General features: G+C 41.1%; 3 protein-coding genes across 5 annotated transcripts in view; 1 reads left to right on the forward strand and 2 right to left on the reverse strand.

Annotated features, from left to right (window-relative positions):
* MGLL (monoglyceride lipase) overlaps nt 1-18,648 on the reverse strand; it is a 282,792-nt gene that overhangs the window by 180,159 nt on the left and 83,985 nt on the right. Inside the window, exon 2 of one of the 3 annotated variants that reach the window (XM_072989545.2) lies at nt 1,605-1,754. In XM_072989545.2, the coding sequence (XP_072845646.2) occupies nt 1,605-1,754 (150 nt within the window). Of the gene's footprint in view, nt 1-1,604; nt 1,917-18,648 lie in introns of those variants that run through there. The other 2 variants (XM_078385255.1, XM_072989547.2) reach the window with 2 other exon arrangements.
* The window catches only part of LOC144586942 (uncharacterized), a 269,494-nt gene that overhangs the window by 95,491 nt on the left and 155,355 nt on the right, over nt 1-18,648 (reverse strand). The window lies entirely within an intron of this gene.
* Nucleotides 1-18,648, forward strand: part of KBTBD12 (kelch repeat and BTB domain containing 12) — an 81,990-nt gene that overhangs the window by 9,707 nt on the left and 53,635 nt on the right. The window contains exons 2-3 of the mRNA XM_072989534.2: nt 10,000-11,179; nt 14,941-15,211. Coding sequence (XP_072845635.2) covers nt 10,110-11,179; nt 14,941-15,211 — 1,341 coding nt within the window. The 5' untranslated portion in view covers nt 10,000-10,109. The remainder of the gene's footprint in view (nt 1-9,999; nt 11,180-14,940; nt 15,212-18,648) is intronic.

The following is an 18,648-nucleotide window of genomic DNA, read 5'->3' on the forward strand; positions in this document are numbered from 1 at the left end:
ACATCTGGAGGCCCAAGGTTGGGGACCACTGCTCCACAAGAAGGAATGCTCCTGGGTCAATGTTGGTACATGTGGATCCCTAATGAATAATAGAATCATAGAATAATTGAGCTGGAAGGGGCTTATAAGGAGCCTATAAATATTCCCCCTCCTTGACTTAGAGGGATGGCAAATGATCTTTGCCCTCAGCTAGAACACAGAAAACTGTCTTATTTGGAGTCAGACTGTTGACCTATCTAGCCCAGTATTCCTAACACTGACTGGCAGCAGCTTTTAGGGTTTCAGGCAGCCCCCCCCCCAAAAAAAACTGAGACACCATGAATTGAATCTGGCAAATGTGGTCCACCACTGAACTATTCCCACGTAAGTAAATAATTTTCTCAGTTTCCCATTTAGCCTGCATGTGCCCGGTCATTTTCATATATGCCATGTATATATCTGGCCCAGAAGAAGGTTTGTGTTTTGCAGCATTGTTCAATGGGACTTAGATATAGGACTGCAGTCTTTAAAAGAATTATTTATATACTTCTCTTCAGCATTTTGAATGTTTCCTAACAGTATGCATCAAGAGCAGACATACAGAATATTGCCAAAGCACAGTTGCTAGATTTTTGTTAAAGAATGTAAGAGCATGCTGTGTTAACTACCCTAATATTTACTAAATGTTTAAAAGTATTACTAGAAAGAAAATGAACTTAACATTGTCAAGACCAATAAAAGTAATAAAAGAGAGTGTGTGGTTCTTCCTGTATGTTAAGACTTTAACTCTGTCATTACCATTGTATTTAACATGACAACCTGGGTTTTGTAAAGAACTTCAGGACTTAGTAATTAGCATATTAGGGAAATTGTGATATCATAACAGAGCAGAGAGTGTAAGTGAAACTGACACAGTTCCATATTATGCTGTTCATTAGACACAGAGAATTTACACAGTGCATTCAAATACTGAACAGTATTCATGCTTCAAGAAATTTTCCTTGGACTGACCCAAGATCCAGAGCAAATTTAAGAGATAACCAAGAGTTCCTTTTCCTTCTCAAATGCAACATTGCTCATAAACTGTCATTAATCATGATCATTGGAACCATGGCATAGAACCATTATGTACAGAAGCTGTTTTAACTGTATATTTTAATAGCGTTGTTGTTCTTTTTGCAAGACGGTGCAGTAATGGATTATGTACAACAGAGCAAATCAATGTTCCACAAGGCAATTCTAAAAGAGGGGCACCTCAAATAAAAAATAACTTTGAAACTGGACCTAAGATCAGCACCAAATTCGGCACAGGTGTAGCAGACAGTCTGCCCTCACTCTGTGCAAATATGGGGATGTTTGGTCAAACAGTTTTCAGTTATGATTAGAGATGGGCATTAACTGCCCAAATGGTGGTTCGTCTCGGTTCGTGGTTTATGGAAGTCCACAAACTACAAACCATTAATTTACATTTTTTCCCAAATGAACCACAAATTGGGTAATTGATTCATTTGGAATTTGTTTTTTTGGTTAGCCCAGTGTCTAGAGCAGTCCACAACAACCTGGCTGCCTCCCCGCCCCCACAGCTTGCCCCCAACCCCCTTTCCACTGCCCCGTTGCCTCCTTACCTTTTCCTGCCTCTGCATCCTCTTCTTCCACTACCACCATCATCTTGAGTGCTCCGCTGCAGGCCGGTGGTCTTTGAGTATGGTGCTGCCTCTCAGCTGGGAAGCAGGGACACAAGCAGATGGCCCTCTGCCGGCTGACAGGATGGCTAACTATAAATAAATAAATAAATAAATAAATAAATAAATAAATAAATAAACAAACAAACAAACAAACAAACAAACAAACAAATAAATAAATAAATAAATAAATAAATAAATAAATAAATAAATAAATAAATAAATAAATAAATAAATAAAAGAGAGGCTGAGAGGCAGGAAAAGATAGGGAGGCAACAGGGGCAGTGGGAAGGGAACAGGGCAGGCAACAAACCAGGAGGTTCATAAATCAGCAAACATTCATTGGTTTGGGAAAGTTTAGTTTCTTCAATTTGGATGAACCTGAACTGGTCCAAATGAACAAATTAGTGATTTTTGATGAATTTCCTAGTTCATTTTTAGCTTCGTGTCCACCTAAACTTAATGATCTTTCAAAAGTAAACAGATCGAATACATTGAAAATACCAAACTTTATAATTTTGAAAGAGAATAGTTAGTCCCGACTGGCTTTTTTGTTATATATACGGAAGGTATCCAGGCATCAATGGAGGATACTCAGTACAGTGTAGTGAACTAGGACTCATGAGACCTGGGTTCAAATTCCTGATAGCCATGGAAGGGGTGTGGAACTGATAAAGCTATTTCTTAAATATCTCACTTATTTGAAAGTAAGAAACTTTGCTGCCTGAGGTGGCTGCTTCACAGTACCTAATGTTACAGTAATAATCAAGCTAACTTTCGTTAGTACTGCACAGAAGGTTGCAATGGTAAACCCCTGCTGAACTTTCTTTACCATGAAAACTCTATGATGAGACTGTCCAAAACGAAACAAAACATAGTGCTAGAAGATGAGATTACTGGGGAAAAGCAAAGAACAAGTACAAATAACTGCTGCTAACTCTGCAACTAGATTAAAGCTGAAAGAGCATCTAGTGGCTGACATGCACAAAAGTGAAAGGAAAATCTGATGCTAAACAACACAGACGAAATGTAAGAAGTGCAAATCAAGTTAAACCACGTAAGAACACAAAACATATGAAGTACAAATCACTCTAATATTAAGTACTGTGAAGCAGCCACCTCAGGCAGCAGATCCTGGATGTAATGAAAGAAAGACAAATTGTTAGTACTGTAATTTTGTTTGTTAACAGAGTGTTTTTATCATCTGAGATAAACAGACGGGTATGTGGGTTTCCTGCCTCATACACTAACCTGAAATAGGTACTCTCTTTTTTTTTAATTTTATTTTTAACAAAGGGTGACAGAAAGGAAAAAGGGATTGAGGTTAAGGGGGAAAAGGAGAAACAATGACATCCTAACATCCATTCTATACATATTGCCATGTCAAAATTCCAAATTGCTCTTTTTACTATTTTTTGCCTTCCAGATTTAAGTTCTCATTTTAATGTATGCTCTTTATATAATGTCTGTTGACTCAGTCCATTTATTTATTTATTTATTTATTTATTTATTGGACTTATATACCGCCCCATAGCGCTACAAGCACTCTCCGGGCGGTTTACAATTTTAATTATAAAGGCTACACATTGCCCCCCCAGCAAGCTGGGTACTCATTTTACCGACCTCGGAAGGATGGAAGGCTGAGTCAACCTTGAGCCGGCTACCTGGGATTTGAACCCCAGGTCGTGAGCACAGTTTTAGCTGCAGTACAGCGTTTTAACCACTGCGCCACGAGGCTCTTATTTATAGAATAAGTCCCATCTTTCAGTTGCCTTTTGTAAAGGACAGTCCTTCAACACTTCTGATAAAATGTCCATTTCCGCTGTTTCTCGTATCTTCTCTATAAAATCTTCTTGTTTCAGTATCGTCGGACTTTTCCAATTTTTGGCATAAAGAATTCTGGCTGCAGTGACTATGTATATAACTATATACTCCTTTGTCTTATCAGGTATCATACTCAATAAAAACAGTTCTGGGGTTAATGGCACCTTACAAAGCAATATTTGTTGCAACACAGCATGTACTCTTTTCCAATACTGTTTCGCTACTCTATATGACCACCACACATGATAATAGCTTCCCACATGTGCTTCACATTTCCAACACACACTTGATACATCTGTATACATCTTAGAGAATTTTTCTGGAGTCATATGCCACCTGTAAAACATCTTATATATATTCTCCTCTTGTAGGCTTTATATTATTTTGCCATATTGATCAATATCAATATTATGCCCTATGTTTTGTGCCCACTTAATCATACATTCTTTAACCATTTCATCTTGCATTTTGATTTCTAACAGATAGTTATACATTTTCTTAACCATTTTATCTTTTGAACCTAATAAAAGCTTATCAAACACCATTTGTTCTGAGTATAAACCTTCTATTTTGTCTTTTATATATCTAGATTCCAGCTGTGCTCTGGACCACCAGTCCATGTAAATATTCTGTGTCTCTAGCTCTTCTTTGGACCTTCTGAAATAGGTCCTCTTGAGCTTGGTTTGATTTGGTGTGTGGTGCCATTGGATGCACTGCCTCCCTATATAGTTTTTTTTAATTATGTAAGTTACCAGGAGCAAATCTTGGCAAAATCTTGGGAATCAGGTGGGACATTTCCTATCTCTGCAGGTAAACCATGGATAAGATTGGATTGCATTTTACCAGAATCATTGGGGGATGCAGCCATGAAGGGATGTCATGAACACTGTGTTCTTATCATGTAATAATTGGGTTTTACTCAGGAGGTTACTCTCATATTTTGGCTTGTGTTTTGTCTCCCATGGCAACCTTCATGCCCTTTCCAGGCAGGGGAAAATATAGTATGGCTGAAGGATCCTCAATCCATCCTCTCTGTTGGAGGCGGAGCTTGACTGCAGTGAAGCCAGCAGCACCCGGTGAACAGCTCCGGGGAAAACTGGACCGTTCGGCCTGCCCGTCCCTCCAAGAAGGGGGCGACGGAAGGGGATGTCAGGAGAGGCACCTCCAAGCAGATGAGCCCAGAAGGGTAGAAGATTTGGCAGCAACCGGGTCTTTCTTCCCTCTGAAAATTCATCTACGCGCAGACCGGAGACGGGAGGCCATATCTTATGGCAGAAAGCTGTGGGAAAACTCCACCCCCAACTTCCTGAGGAAGGAGAACAGAAACAACAGCAAAGTAAGCCTCTGATTTATGAATAACCTCATCAATATTTTGAAGAAAATAAAGTGAAAAATATTTGACCAAAAGGAGAGAGGGGAAGCGGCAAGCTAGCATACCAGCTTGTCTTTTTTTTTTCTTTCCTAAAATGAACTCTGATAAATAACAAGCTGGCCAAGGTCACTCAGATACATTGCAAGAAAAACTTTGTGTTTCTGGAAAAAATCCCAGGAGAAATATTGTTCAAGAGGGACCGAATTCTTGTCAGAGCTGTGCAATCTGGACTTCCCTTACTAACTGAGTGGACTTTGAAAATAAAACCACATATTTGGAGCAGGAGGCACAGGCTTTCGGGAATAAAAAATAAGCAAGGAATTATCAGCGTGGCGACACAGATGAAAGAGGGGGAGAAGGCAACCGAACGGGACTTTGAAAACAGAAGTGTTTTTGGTTTTGGAAGAAAGAATAAAGCCACGGGAAACGACAGTAAACTATTAATTTAGCAGCGACAGGAGCTCAGCAGAACAGACGGAGGACAGAAGAAAATTAGAGCTGGAGTTATTACAGGACTATGATGGTTTTTTTTTCCTTTTTAGAAGAGACTGATTTCGTGTTTAACGTTTACTGTGGACCCTCTCTTGGCTGGACTGTGTAGATTCTGAGTATATTGTGATAATTTCTGGGCAAGGAGGGGGAGGACATACTTAGTGGGAATGCTGTCAGACAAAGAATGGATGGTTACCATGCGAATGGCAATAACAGGATTTCAGCAGATATTTCAGAAACTTGGACAGTTAGAAGACCTGATGAAGGGGAAACCACTAGAGGCTAAACAGCAATTGAATGAAATTGAAACTCCAGAACAGTTTTTATTGAGAGAGATGTCAGGTAACATGGTTGGTAACATAGAGGGGATTAGAAGTTGCCACGTGGGATACTCAGCTACAATAGTCAGAAAAGGCGATGTTAAAAATCAGACTATTGTTTTGGATTTAACTTTATCTCCCCAAGATTGGAAGAAAATAGAGGCACAGAAATGGGGAAAATGTACTGAGAAAATATGGGAAGTGCCAGAAATGGATAGCTTTCCAGATAGGCTGATAGGTCCATGGCAGAAAGAAAATCAAAGAGGGGATGTGTTCTATAATTGGCCTCGATTTTATGATAGAGTTGGAATAACTTAGACTTAAATTAAAACATGAATATAAGCGGATATATGGAGGATAATCAAATAGAATTTTTTTGTACTGGAAAATGAGTGGATCAGAGGCATACATACTTAATATGAATAGAATGGATGATTATATACTCTGTGTTCTCCTATCCTCAAACCTTCTTTTCCATCCCTTGTGTTCCCTTTTACCTTCTGTATTCCCTATCCCATTCCTAGTAGTTTGAAAATAAAAATAATCAAAAAAAATCCATCCTCTCTGTTCATTCCTCCTTCTTAGGTGTGCTGTTGTGAGTTTGTAACAATGAGATGATGAAGGAATATGTATTATTTCCTCCCTTCCTATCTCTTCGTTTACTCCCTTTAGCTGTTTTAATACTCAGCTCTATCTAGGAAGCTTCCTCAAGGCAGAATGTCTAATGCAAAATATTATCAAAATGTAATCTCACTGGGAGTCTTATTTCCAGGTATTAATAGCTCTTTTACAGCTTGTAACAAGGATCTGCTGCTTGGGGGTGGCGGAAAGAAACCTCTACCAACCTTCCTCTTTTATTACTGAAATGACAGCAAAATTAAGGGGAAGCGCTTCCTTGTAGGAAGCCCTAATGCAACGTTTTGACTGTTATGTTCCATAAATATGAGCTCTCAGTCTTTACTAGGGTTTTATAGTGCAGAGCACTATGGGTAGCTTGGGAAGCAGTTTGGGAAGCTACTTTGAAAAGTAACAATAATTACAATTTCAAAACCTATTTTAGTTAGTTACTGTCACAGCTACACTTTAAGAATCATTTTCATTATTTAGAAGTAATTATAGCATTTTTAGCTCCATGGGTAGGATACCTGATTGCATAAGTCGGGAGTCCAATTCCACATTGTACCTCCCATGAACAGAGCCAGCCTATGTAGCCTTGGGCGAACTACATGGACCCAGAGTGCCTCCAGTAGGAGAAACTGGTAAATCACTTTGTGGTACTCTATACCTGGAAAACTCTGGAAAATGTCAACTTATGTTTGAATTTATTTGATGACACATTATTATTACTAGGAAAATTATTTATAGTTACTTTTAGAAAAAAAATTAGGGTTCTATGAGCTGATACAGTATATATAATACATTCTTGTCATGAGGCCACACATCCTCTGTAACTTCAAAATTAACAGTTATGCCATGAAAGAAGTTAACTTGTCCCTCTTTATGTTGGATCTTGCAGACAGTGTTGTTCTGTCTCCTTTTCTTGTTGCTTGGTTATGCTTGGTGATGTTAGTAATGGAAGATCATCAGCTGTATTGGGACCCGCATGCGAACACTGTCACTAGAGTTTTAATTCTGTCCCCGATACAACTATTCCAATACCTTTAGTGAGTAGAGCATAGGGGAGGGAGTGTAAAAATAATAAGACAAATTAAGAAAAAACAAAAGCAACACTATTTCTTGTTCAGTGGGCAGGCTGACTTGCTCTTACGGAGACAATAATGAATTTCACAGTCTTGATTTCATTCCTATGAGACCAGCAAGCTTGCATTGATTATATCCTTGCTTTTTCTCCCTGCCACCCTCTTTCTGACACCTAACAGCAGTTGGCATGCACACATGCACGCATGCATGGGCATGGGCATGCACGTGCGCACACACAAATACGCACACACATACACTTGCAGTTTGGAAGTGGGGGAGATTTATTGCAAAAGAAAACTGAATTAGTGCTAATGTTAATGTTTGAAAAGTTGCACAGTGCCAAACTCTTTCCTGGTACAAAGTAGTATCAATCCACCCTCTCCCACCAAAAAACAGGGGTTTGGAGATGGAAAAAATATATACAGGGATTCATGGAAACACTTTTGCATACTGATGTGAAATGTCAAGATGTTGCAGGCATTTCTCTCAAGAAGCCTAGTGAGTTGCACTAGGGCTTCTTACAAATAAAGTGCTCAGAAGTGGTTTCCCATTCCCTTCTTCTGAGAGAGCTCCGGACAGCGCAGCTTGCCCAAGGTCGCACAGGCTGGTTCTTTGAGGGGCGGGGTGCATAGCAGAAGTAAAGGAGCAGAAATGGTTCTTCTGGAAGAGATTTTGATTACATCTTAGTTATTATGAAAAGGAATGATTAACATGCAGCTCATATTTTGTACCTAAGCTACCAACATGAATTTGATGAAAATCCGGGAGGCAGTGGAAGACAGGAGGGCCAGGCGTGCTCTGGTCCATGGGGTCACGAAGAGTCGGACACAACTAAACGACTAAACAACAACCAGACAAATTATGTTCCAGTGCAGAGGCTCTGGTTGCGCCATTTGAGTTCAGAGACTCTCTCCCACCATTAAAACTTTTACAGAAACAAAGCAGTTTTAATGGGGAAAGGCTAAGGGTTTGTCTTTTGAGAATAAAGCAGTCTGGTATGGTATGGAAATGGCACTGGTCGCACTGTTGGATGACCTGTTGAGGGAGGCCGATAGGGGCAATATGTCCTGGTTGGTCCTCCTTGACATCTCAGCCACCTTCGATACCGTCGACCACGGTATCCTCCTGGGGAGGCTCTCTGAGTTGGAAATCGGTGGCCTGCTGCTTGCCTGGCTTCAATCCTTCTTGGAGGATCATCCCCAGAGAGTACAGCTTGGTGAGAATGTTTTGGCTCCATGGAGCCTCAATGGTGGGGTTCCACAGGGGTCGATCATCTCTCCAATGCTGTTTAATATCTACATGAGTCTGCTAGGTGGGGTCATCAGGGGGTGTTGGGCATCGTGTCATCAGTATGCTGATAACACCCAGCTCTAATCTCCTTTTCATCTACCTCAGTGGATGCCGTTCCGTTCCTTCAGCACTGCCTGGAGATTATACTGGAATGGATGCAGTCTAATGGGTTGAGGCTGAACCCAGAGAAGACGGTGGTCTTGAGGGTGGCCCGTTCCTCTGCCAGCAGTTTGGGTGACTCCCTTTCCTTTGGGGGGACAACCCTCTCTGCAAAGAGCGAGGTTCGCAGCTTTGGGATACATCTGGACCTGGCGCTTACCATGGAAACCCAGGTGGTGTCCGTGGCCCGTTCTATGGCGGATTGCCCAGCTGCAACCATATCTTGACGGGGGAGCTCACTACTCTTGTCCATGTGCTTGTAATCTTGAGGTTAGACCATTGTAACGCACTCTACGTGGGGCTGCCTTTGAGATTGATGCAGAAACTCCAAATGGTGCAAAATGCGGCAGCCAGGCTTCTTAGTGGGGTGAGAATATCAGCATATCTCCCCCAACCTGGCTGCTTTGCACTGGCTGCCCATTTGTTTCTGCATCGATTTCAAAGTGCTAATGATTATGTATAAAGCCCTAAATGGTTTGCAACCTCGATACCTGGCAGATCGCCTTCTCCCACCCAGGTCTACCCGAATCACTCGACAAAGCTAACAGGGACGGCTGAGGGGCCTAACACTGAGAGAGGGCCGGAAGGAAAGAACAAGAAACCGGGCCTTCTCGGTGGTGGCCCCTTGGCTATGGAATACTCTCCCAACGGAAATCCACCTTGTCTAAAGGGGTGTTGTATAAGTTCAATAAAAGTAAAAGTAAAGCATATTGGGTGGGCTTCATTTTGATTCAGACATTAGGATTGCATGGTAATTAAGTGACCTGGATCCTTATATTCACAATGGAAATTCCAGAAATACTAAAGAAAATCCAAAAATTAACACTTGAAGTTCTCAAAACTAAAAGTGAGGCAGCATTGTGTTTTGTAAGTTAGAAAATTAAAATGCTATTTTTTCCAAAGGAAGTTTCTGTTTAGAAATTTTATACCTTGCCGTATTAAAATATTGATTCCCTTTGAGCTCTTATTTATTTATTTATTTATTTATTTATTTATTTATTTGTTTGTTTGTTTGTTTGTTTGTTTGTTTGTTTGTTTGTTTATACCCCGCCTATCTAGTCATTTCGACCACTCTAGGCGGCTTACAACATAAAATGACATATGATTATCAGGTGTTTTAAAGCTTTGTTCATACAAGCAAATCAATCGTTTCTCTTTCTTTCTCCTTTCCTGCACAAAGGTGAAGACGAAGCATGTTGTTTTCTGAGAGCCCTAAGATGTAGAGACTGACATTTTAAAACTCAAGCCAGAAGAGGAGGAGATCTTAAAATAACATCACCAAGACTTACCATGGATTACATGGTGGAAAATAAAAGGAAGCAACAGCATAGTTTAACTTTACTAAATCAAGTAAAACGTATGAAAGAATTAGCAGAAATGACTGATGTGGTTTTAGTGGCTGAAGATGAAAAGTTCCCTTGCCACAAGCTGATGCTGGCTGCTTTCAGCCCCTACTTCAAAGCAATGTTTACCTGTGGCTTGAGCGAGTGTACTCAGAAGGAAGTGGTGCTACAGGACATGTCTGCAGAAAGTGTCTCCATAATTCTGCACTTTATGTACACTGCTGAGCTGCACTTGACCAACTGCAGTGTGCAGAGTGTAGCCATTGCTGCTTTTTTCATGCAAATGGACGAGGTGTTTCAGATCTGTCAGGCATACATGATGGACCATATGGATGCTTCCAACTGTGTGGGGATTTATTACTTTGCAAAGCATATTGGAGCTGAAGAGTTGTCTGATCAAGCTAGGAAGTACTTGTATCAGCACTTTGCGGAGGTGAGCCTGCATGAAGAAATATTAGAGATTGAAGCACAGCAATTGCTCATTCTGATCAGATCAGATGATCTGAATGTGTCCAGAGAAGACAGCATCTTGGACTTAGTCCTCCGGTGGGTTAATCATAGCAGGAAACTGCGTGCCGACTACCTCCTTGAGCTCCTGAAGCAAGTAAGGCTGGCACTTGTGAGCCCTTCATTCCTCGTGGAAGCTCGGAAGAGGAACACGATGCTTTTGAGCAATTCCGAATGCAGTGACATGATTGAGGGAGCATTAGAAATGATCAAGAAGTCCAATAAACCTTCTCACAGCCTCCGCTATGGCATGGAGACCACTGCTCTTCTGCTTTGCATTGGCAACAACTCACAGGGCATCAGATCAAGGCATGGCAACTATGTGGATGCCAGCTTCTGTTATGCTCCTGCCACACGCAAGACATACTTCATTTCCTCTCCAAAATATGGAGAAGGCCTGGGATGTGTCTGTGCTGGTGTGGTTAATGAGAACAACGACATCATCGTGGCAGGGGAGGCAAGTGCTTTCAAAATGTCAAGACAAAAGACCAGGAACATTGAAATTTACAGGTTTGTACCCTCTTACATAAGGGGCATAAATACAACGGCATCCCCTTCTGACACTCCCAAATACAACATGAACTCAGAATGGAAGGTTTAAGGACCATTCATTTATGGCAATGATCTAAAACTGTGTGGGCTAAAGCACTTTTTATACCTCAGTGATGTTCTTTCTGACTATGGAGATCAGTGACCTGAGCATGTTTCTTCAGCTTTTACCTCAGATCAATCATTACATAGTGTTCTTTTTTTTTAAAGCAGATATAAGTTAACTCTCTCCACAAAACCCTGCTCTTGTTGTTTCATCACGGCATATATAGCTCTTTGCCAAGCAAAACAACATCCTAGTTTTGCATTTAGGCCTTTCAAAATGCAAAACTGCAAATGTAAAACTCAACGAGTATGTCAGTGGAACATAAGCTCCAGCAGATTCTACCAAACTGCTAAAGCTTCAGTTATAGCCCTTGGCGATGTGTGCCATCTAAGAACCATCCGAGCTAAGTATGGTTCAGCTTGTCACTAGGCCTTTGGCCACAGTGGCCAAGATCCTCTTTGTTTTATCTCACACATTAACAGTTCCATTTTTCATTGGTTGCTTTTTTTCCACTTGTTTTTTTAACAGGGTATTCATTAATGCCTTGTACAAGTGGAAAGCTCCATTGTTTTCACCGGGGCGATCTCTGACTCATGCAACTGTGAGCCAGAGATCATGCCCACAAAGATTTTACCTCTTATGATTCCTGTCCGGCTGTCAAATGGCTTAGCAGGTGTAAACACAGTATGAAAGAGTTGTAAGCAACTACCAGTTTTCATTAAATTATAGGTTTTCAAGAGGTAAATGAATTCATAAAAGAGTTTAGGAAATTCTAATTCCAATTTCAGGTTTATAATTCTTTCCCCCTCCCCCCAGGTTTATAGTGGCAATATGTAAGGACACAATGGTGACATCTAGGAACAACAAAACCTCACTAAGGACATTTTGTTGCCCCGTTATAGTACCATTCCTCAATATGGTGCCCTCCAGAAGTTTTAGAGTTAAGCTCCCCTCACCCGTAGCCAGCATAGCTATGAATTATGGAAGAAGTAGTACAAAATACATGAAAGACACAAGGCTGGGAAAGGTTGTGTTATATAATTTATTTCAGTTGGATGGAAAGATGCAGATTGTGCTCTTACTACCAAGTTGCATGACCCTCGCCAAATCTAGATTCAAAAAACTTATAGACATCCGCTTGGCTTCTCCAAGTACATTTATAACAATATATGCATTAAGCATGCAAAATTAAATGGGAACAAAAGCATTATTTATTAACCCATCCACCAAAAACACAGTGAATAGGGCTAGAGTGCCCTCTATGTGTCACATATGATTCCATAGGCTGCTTGGAATGTTCCCTTTCTATGATTGTTTCATCCTTATTCAGTTTCAGGCATTGCAAAATGTATCCTTTTATAGCCCATATCCTGCTTAATCCCTAGGATGGTGAATAATGAAAGACCGCATGCTGTTTTTATTTAGCCTTCTAGGAAAATTATGTCTGCAGCACTGAGAGTAAATCTTTCATGAAGAAGACTTACATTTAAGTAATCCTCGATAGGGTTGTGCTGTACAGTAATACAGTATGCTTGTGCCTAAGATGGAAGAGAAAAGGGATGTGGTTGCGCTGTGGGTTAAACCACAGAAGCCTCTGTCCTGCAAGGTCAGAAGACCAGCAGTCGTAAGATCGAATCCACATGATGGAGTGAGCTCCCATCGCTCTGTCCCAGCTCTTACCAGCCTAGCAGTTCGAAAGCATGTAAATGCGAGTAGATAAATAGGTACCACCACGGTGGGAAGGTAACGGTGTTCCGTGTCTAGTTGCGCTGACCACGTGACCACAGAATCTGTCTTCGGACAAATGCTGGCTCTACAGCTTGGAAACGGGGATGACCACCACCCCCTAGAGTCAGACACGACTGGACTAAATGTCAAGGGGAACCTTTACCTTTACCTAGGATGGAAGGGACCTGGGAGTAGAGGGCACAGCCTTGAGGCCTAAGGGGCTGGAGACATAGACGGAGGGTACTCAGGCACATGGTGCCTTCAAAAGGAGCAAAGGCTTGAGGCTCATCAATGCAAATGAGCCTTGGCAAGAAATACATAGATGTCCAAGTGAAGATTCTTGGATCCCTCTACATTTCAGCATCCTGGCCTGAGGCCCTGGTTACTCCACCCTAGTTATGGCCTTGGTGCAAGAGCAGAACAGTGGGACTATGAGATGAAGAAATGTGTACAGTGGTGCTTTGCATTACGACGTTAATTCATTCCAGCGAAATCGCTGTAGAACGAAAACGTAATGCGAAAAGAAAAAAACCATTGAAACACATTAAAACCCATTTAATGTGTTCCAAAGGGCTGTAAACTCACCGTCCAGCAAAGATCCTCCATAGGGCGGCCATTTTTGCTGCCTGTGCAGCGAGGAATCTGTCCCAGAAAACAGCGGGGGGCATTTTGTTTACCTGGCGACCATTTTGAAACCACCGATCAGCTGTTGGAAAATCATCATTTTGCGAAGAATCGGTTCCCGAAGCAGGGAACCGATCATCGCAAAGCGAAATTCCCCCATAGGAAACATCATTTTCCCCATAGGAAGTTCATCGTAATGCGGTTTCGTCGTTAAATGGGGCAACTGTAAAGCGAGGCACCACTGTACTTGTACATTTTTAAGTTAAGACTGGTGAGCACCAGGAAAGGGAGAGGCAGCTGAACACACCTGTCTGTTATAGCTCTATGTCAAACAAAACAACATGTCACTTTTGCATTTAGGGCTTCCTTAAGTAGTAAAGGACATTTGAATATCATAGCAGGAGGTTTTTGCAGCCTTGTAAGTTGCAAATTAACTTGCTTTTATTTGATGATCGGGAGATAGGTACAGGGTTCACTTGCAAGTTTGTCCTGCAGTTGTAAGAATGTTGAAGGAAGGCATATGGAAGGATATTTCCCTCTTTTTTTCCCCAGAGCTGGTGTCTTCCACAATTTGGCCCCTACATATGTTGAGGCAATTGACTTCCATTCCTGTTTCCTGTTTATGCATGGCTCATTATACAACACACAGAGGTGTATGCCTCTATATGAAGGGTTGGCAACATAGGGCCAATGAGCTTCATGTGGGCCCCTACCCATGTCTGTGGCCCCTCTTCCAGAAGAAAAACTGGTCAGAAAGCAGATTGCTGGTCTTACAAAGCTCCAGGAGAAATTATTTTTCTTTTGTACTGTAGGGCAAGATTGACCTCTGGACCCAGCAGAGTTATCCATTACTGTATTGCTCTTTCCATGCTCTCTCTATATTGTAGGCAGTCAAAACACATTGTCACTCTTAATGTAAGGCCCCAACTAATTGTTTCAATTTACAGGAAAGGAGATTGAGTTTCAATATGGAGAATACCTTCCTGACAGTAAGAGCAGTTCAGCCATAGATCTGACTGCTTCAGAGGCTGGTTGACTCTTCTCTACTGGAGATTTTAAGTGAAGGTTAGAGCCACCTGTCGGAGGCTCTTTATCTGTGGATTTCTAGCTTTGGCAGGGGGTTGGACTCGATGACCTTTAAAGGTCTCTTCGGCTCTACAGTTCCATGACTCTATTGTTCCACCAACCTGTACTGTCTGTTAAAAAATACAAGTCATGTTTAAACTTAGTGTAAAAGTGGCACCTTGGGAGAGAGGGGATTTGGTGAAAATGCTTTTGAATTGATTTGTCACCATAGCAGTTCTGATATAGGGCTTTCTTGCAGGTACAACAGTCAGGGAAATCGGTTTTGGCAAAGTCTATGCGCTGGGCAGTTTCGTGAGCTCTACGCTTTAGGCACTCTCCATAATGACCTGTATATCATAGGAGGTCAAATGAGACTGAAAAACCAATACCATATCACAAACATTGTGGAGAAGTATTCCATGGAAGAAGGAAACTGGAGAACGTTGGCTCCTCTCCCTGTGCCCTTGGCCTGCCATGCGGTGGTAACCGTGAAAAACAGGCTGTACGTCATGGGAGGTTGGACACCCCAGGTGAGCCGTTTTGCTGAACGTTTTAACATAGGCAGTGCATTATGGGCATATGGCCTGCACTTGGTATGAAGACCTGTGTGCACTTGGAAGATAAATGGAAGTCATACATTATTCAGAGAAATTACAAAAGGTGGCTCCAAATGACGCTTTTATCATGCAGTCGCCCTGCCTAATTTCTCAGATTTGGATAATTTCTTGTGCTCTTAATCCTCTTGGCTTTCTTTATTGCTTCTTCTGTTTGTTTTTAAAATTTACACACACACAGACACACAAACAAACAAGCAAACATTAAGTCAGAAAAGACAGATATACCTGTACAATGCATCTTAATTAGTAGCTGCTAGGACTATGCAGTAGAAAACAAAGCCAGTAAACACATTTTTTTAAAACTACAGCTCCCAGAAACCCTCAGGCAGCACAGACTCTATGATTCTGGGAGCCATAGTTAAAAAAACCTAATGTTTTCAAGCTCTGGTAGAAAAATGACCATGTGTCATCAAGTCAATTCCAACTTATGGCAAGCCCTTTCAGGATTTTCCCAGTAGAGAATATACAGAAATAGTTCAACATTCCCTTCTTCTGGAGGCATTAGCCTGTGCTGTTGGCCCAGGGCCATACATGCTGGCTCTACTCACAGGAGGCACAGTGGAGAATCAAACTCCCATCTAATCCACTAAGCTATCCCGCCTGCCATGATAGAAACATGACTGTATTTAATGGGTGGGCAGAACTTTATTGTTCAGATGTTTGGGCCTATGTCTCCCATTAGTTTCTCCTGGAACAGCCAGTGGCAGGCAACTCTGAGAGTTGTGGTCTAAAATATCTGAAATGCTAAAGATTCCCCTGCCACTACTATATTGGGCTTAAATCCTGTGGTGTGACCTATGGCTGCAGAATGGCAATGATGTCACTGTCAGGGGAGATTTTAGGAACTAAAGATATCCTGCTTCTATCCTGTACCTCCCACAGCTTCCACGTAATGAAAGGAACTACAGTATACAGGAATAAGGAAAGCAGCTCAATGGTTTAGGCATCTGGCTGTGGAGCCAGAGGTTGGGAGTTCAATGCTCCACTGTTCCTCCTTGACAGGGGCTAGAACTGATGATCCATAGAGTCCTTTCCAGCTCTCCAGTTCTAAGATTTTTTTAATGGTCTGAGGATAGAGGTAGGAAGTCCTTAATTACTTAAAATCTTTCCCTGCTGGTGATGTCATCACCCTTCCATAGGCATAAGTTATGCAACAGGATTTCATCTTTGGTTTGAAAGGTGAGTAATGTGGCTTTTAATGCCCAGAATTAAAAATGCCTTAGATTGGTGAGTCTTAATTCTGTCATGATATTATGAAGAAAGGGGGGGGACCCAAAGGTAATACCACCTAATACAAAGAAACTCTACTACAGTTGTTACTGTACTTGGAGATCATAATTTCCTTACCATCCCCAGATGTACACACACAGAGAAAGAGTTAGTTGAGTTATTGCCCTGAAACCTGGCAACCCCACTGGTCAGTGTTTCCCCTCTATGTCTTGGAGGAAACAGCAATGTTGATTCTGTTTTCTCTCATTGATGTTCAGTGCTACCAATGGGTTCTGCCATTTTGACACAGTGCTACACATTGTCTCAAATGAGTAACACACCTCGTGCACATCTCACAGGTCTAATTCGACATATTTCTTCATAAGTTAACAAGAGTTTCTGGATGTTTGCAAAAATGTTTACAGACATCTGTTCATACATAATTATAATAATACTTACTGTGTTTCCCCGAAAATAAGACAGGGTCTGATATTTTTTGCTCCAAAAAACGCATTAGGGCTTATTTTCAGGGGATGCTTTATTTTACAGTCATGCCATCTTCTGGTTGCTGCACAATAGTGGAAGGTGGGGCTTCACTTAACTGGGGCTTATTTTGGGGTAGGGCTTATATTACGAGCATCCTGAAAAACCATACTAGGGCTTATTTTCAGGTTAGGTTTTATTTTGGGGAAAACAGGGTAACATTTATCTAGTGTCTCTCCCAGTATGAAGGCTTGAAGGTGAGCGAATGATGGCTTCCCTGTGATGAGAAAGGATGCTTATAGAGAGGGCTTTTATTGTGCATTGGGATTAGGATTCTACTGTGTCTCTTTTGTGACATTTCATAAAAGGTCCAGACATTGCCCTCCGTATCATGCAACCTTCCTGTACTTTCCTACTGCTTCTTCTATCTTTTGCCTTACTAGGAAAAAAAATCTGTTGAGGAAGAAAAAACACAATTGTGTTTCTGTGTGTTTTGATTGATTGGGCAAGGAGCATCCTACCGGAGACATGGGAACTGTGGATTTCCCAGATCGGTCTCTTGGCTGCTATAGTGCACTAACGGTTAAGCCTGAGTTATTGAAAGACGACATGTCTCTGCTCAGTTGGTTTAGCCTGAGCATTGCTTCATCTGTTCATTGTCTGTTTCTTGGGAGTTAATGTGCCATGTTCATGCTTAGATGGCAACTCCCAGTTATTATCTCTTTAGTGCTGGGACTGGCCTTAGCAACAGATGAAATGAAGTGGCCAACTCTGAGCTCTCATTGTAGCGATCAAAAATTGTCAATTACATACGTTGCTTCCAGATAGGATGCACCTCTTAGGGCTGTCTGAGGGCTCTCTTTCTCCACTCAGTTTGTGATGGTGAGAGAAAAAGGACAAGCACACACACACTCCTGAATTAGAATAATGCTATTTAACAGAAAGGATAAAGTGGAGGAGACAAAAGCCTCATCACTAATTGCATTTAACAACATCATTAATGGAAGTGATTAGAAAGAATACCTTTTTCCACATCTTTTTAAAAAAAAACAATTGTTTGTAGGAAAAACATTAATATATCATATTCTGCCACTAGAATCCAGCAAATGAAACACAATCATACAATATTCAATGACATCACTACCCCCTCCTTTGTTTCTTTGTATCAGAGCATTGCACAATTTAAAATTATGGACTACATATATGAAATATAGGTAAAATTAAAAACAAATTAAAATGTTAAGATAATTAGACTATTTTTGACCAGAAGCCAGCTACTTTAATAGTGTTATCTTGGCCATTTGCTAGATCTTCTGTTGTACCCATTGTAGGGGATAAATTGCATGCACATAAATGTTGCATTGACTGAATTTCTGCAGTCACAGAAAATTTGTCATGTATCCAAGTAGTCCCATTTTATTTGATAATTTTTTTATTTTCCTACATCGCTTCAAAATCTACCCCGGGAAAAGTTATGCCAAGAAACCCCTAGCCAACATAGGCAAAAATAGATTTTTCTAAGCTTTTAAAGTCACTGCAAAGTGTTTGCATGTGTGTGCATTTGTGTATTTGTCATTCAAAACTGATCAAAACAGTTTTAAACTCTAAAGGTTTCACAGTACATGGCCGAAAGAAAGAAAGAAAGAAAGAAAGAAAGA

Source organism: Pogona vitticeps, chromosome 2, assembly GCF_051106095.1.
Source record: "Pogona vitticeps strain Pit_001003342236 chromosome 2, PviZW2.1, whole genome shotgun sequence".
NCBI classification, from domain to species: Eukaryota; Metazoa; Chordata; class Lepidosauria; order Squamata; family Agamidae; genus Pogona; species Pogona vitticeps.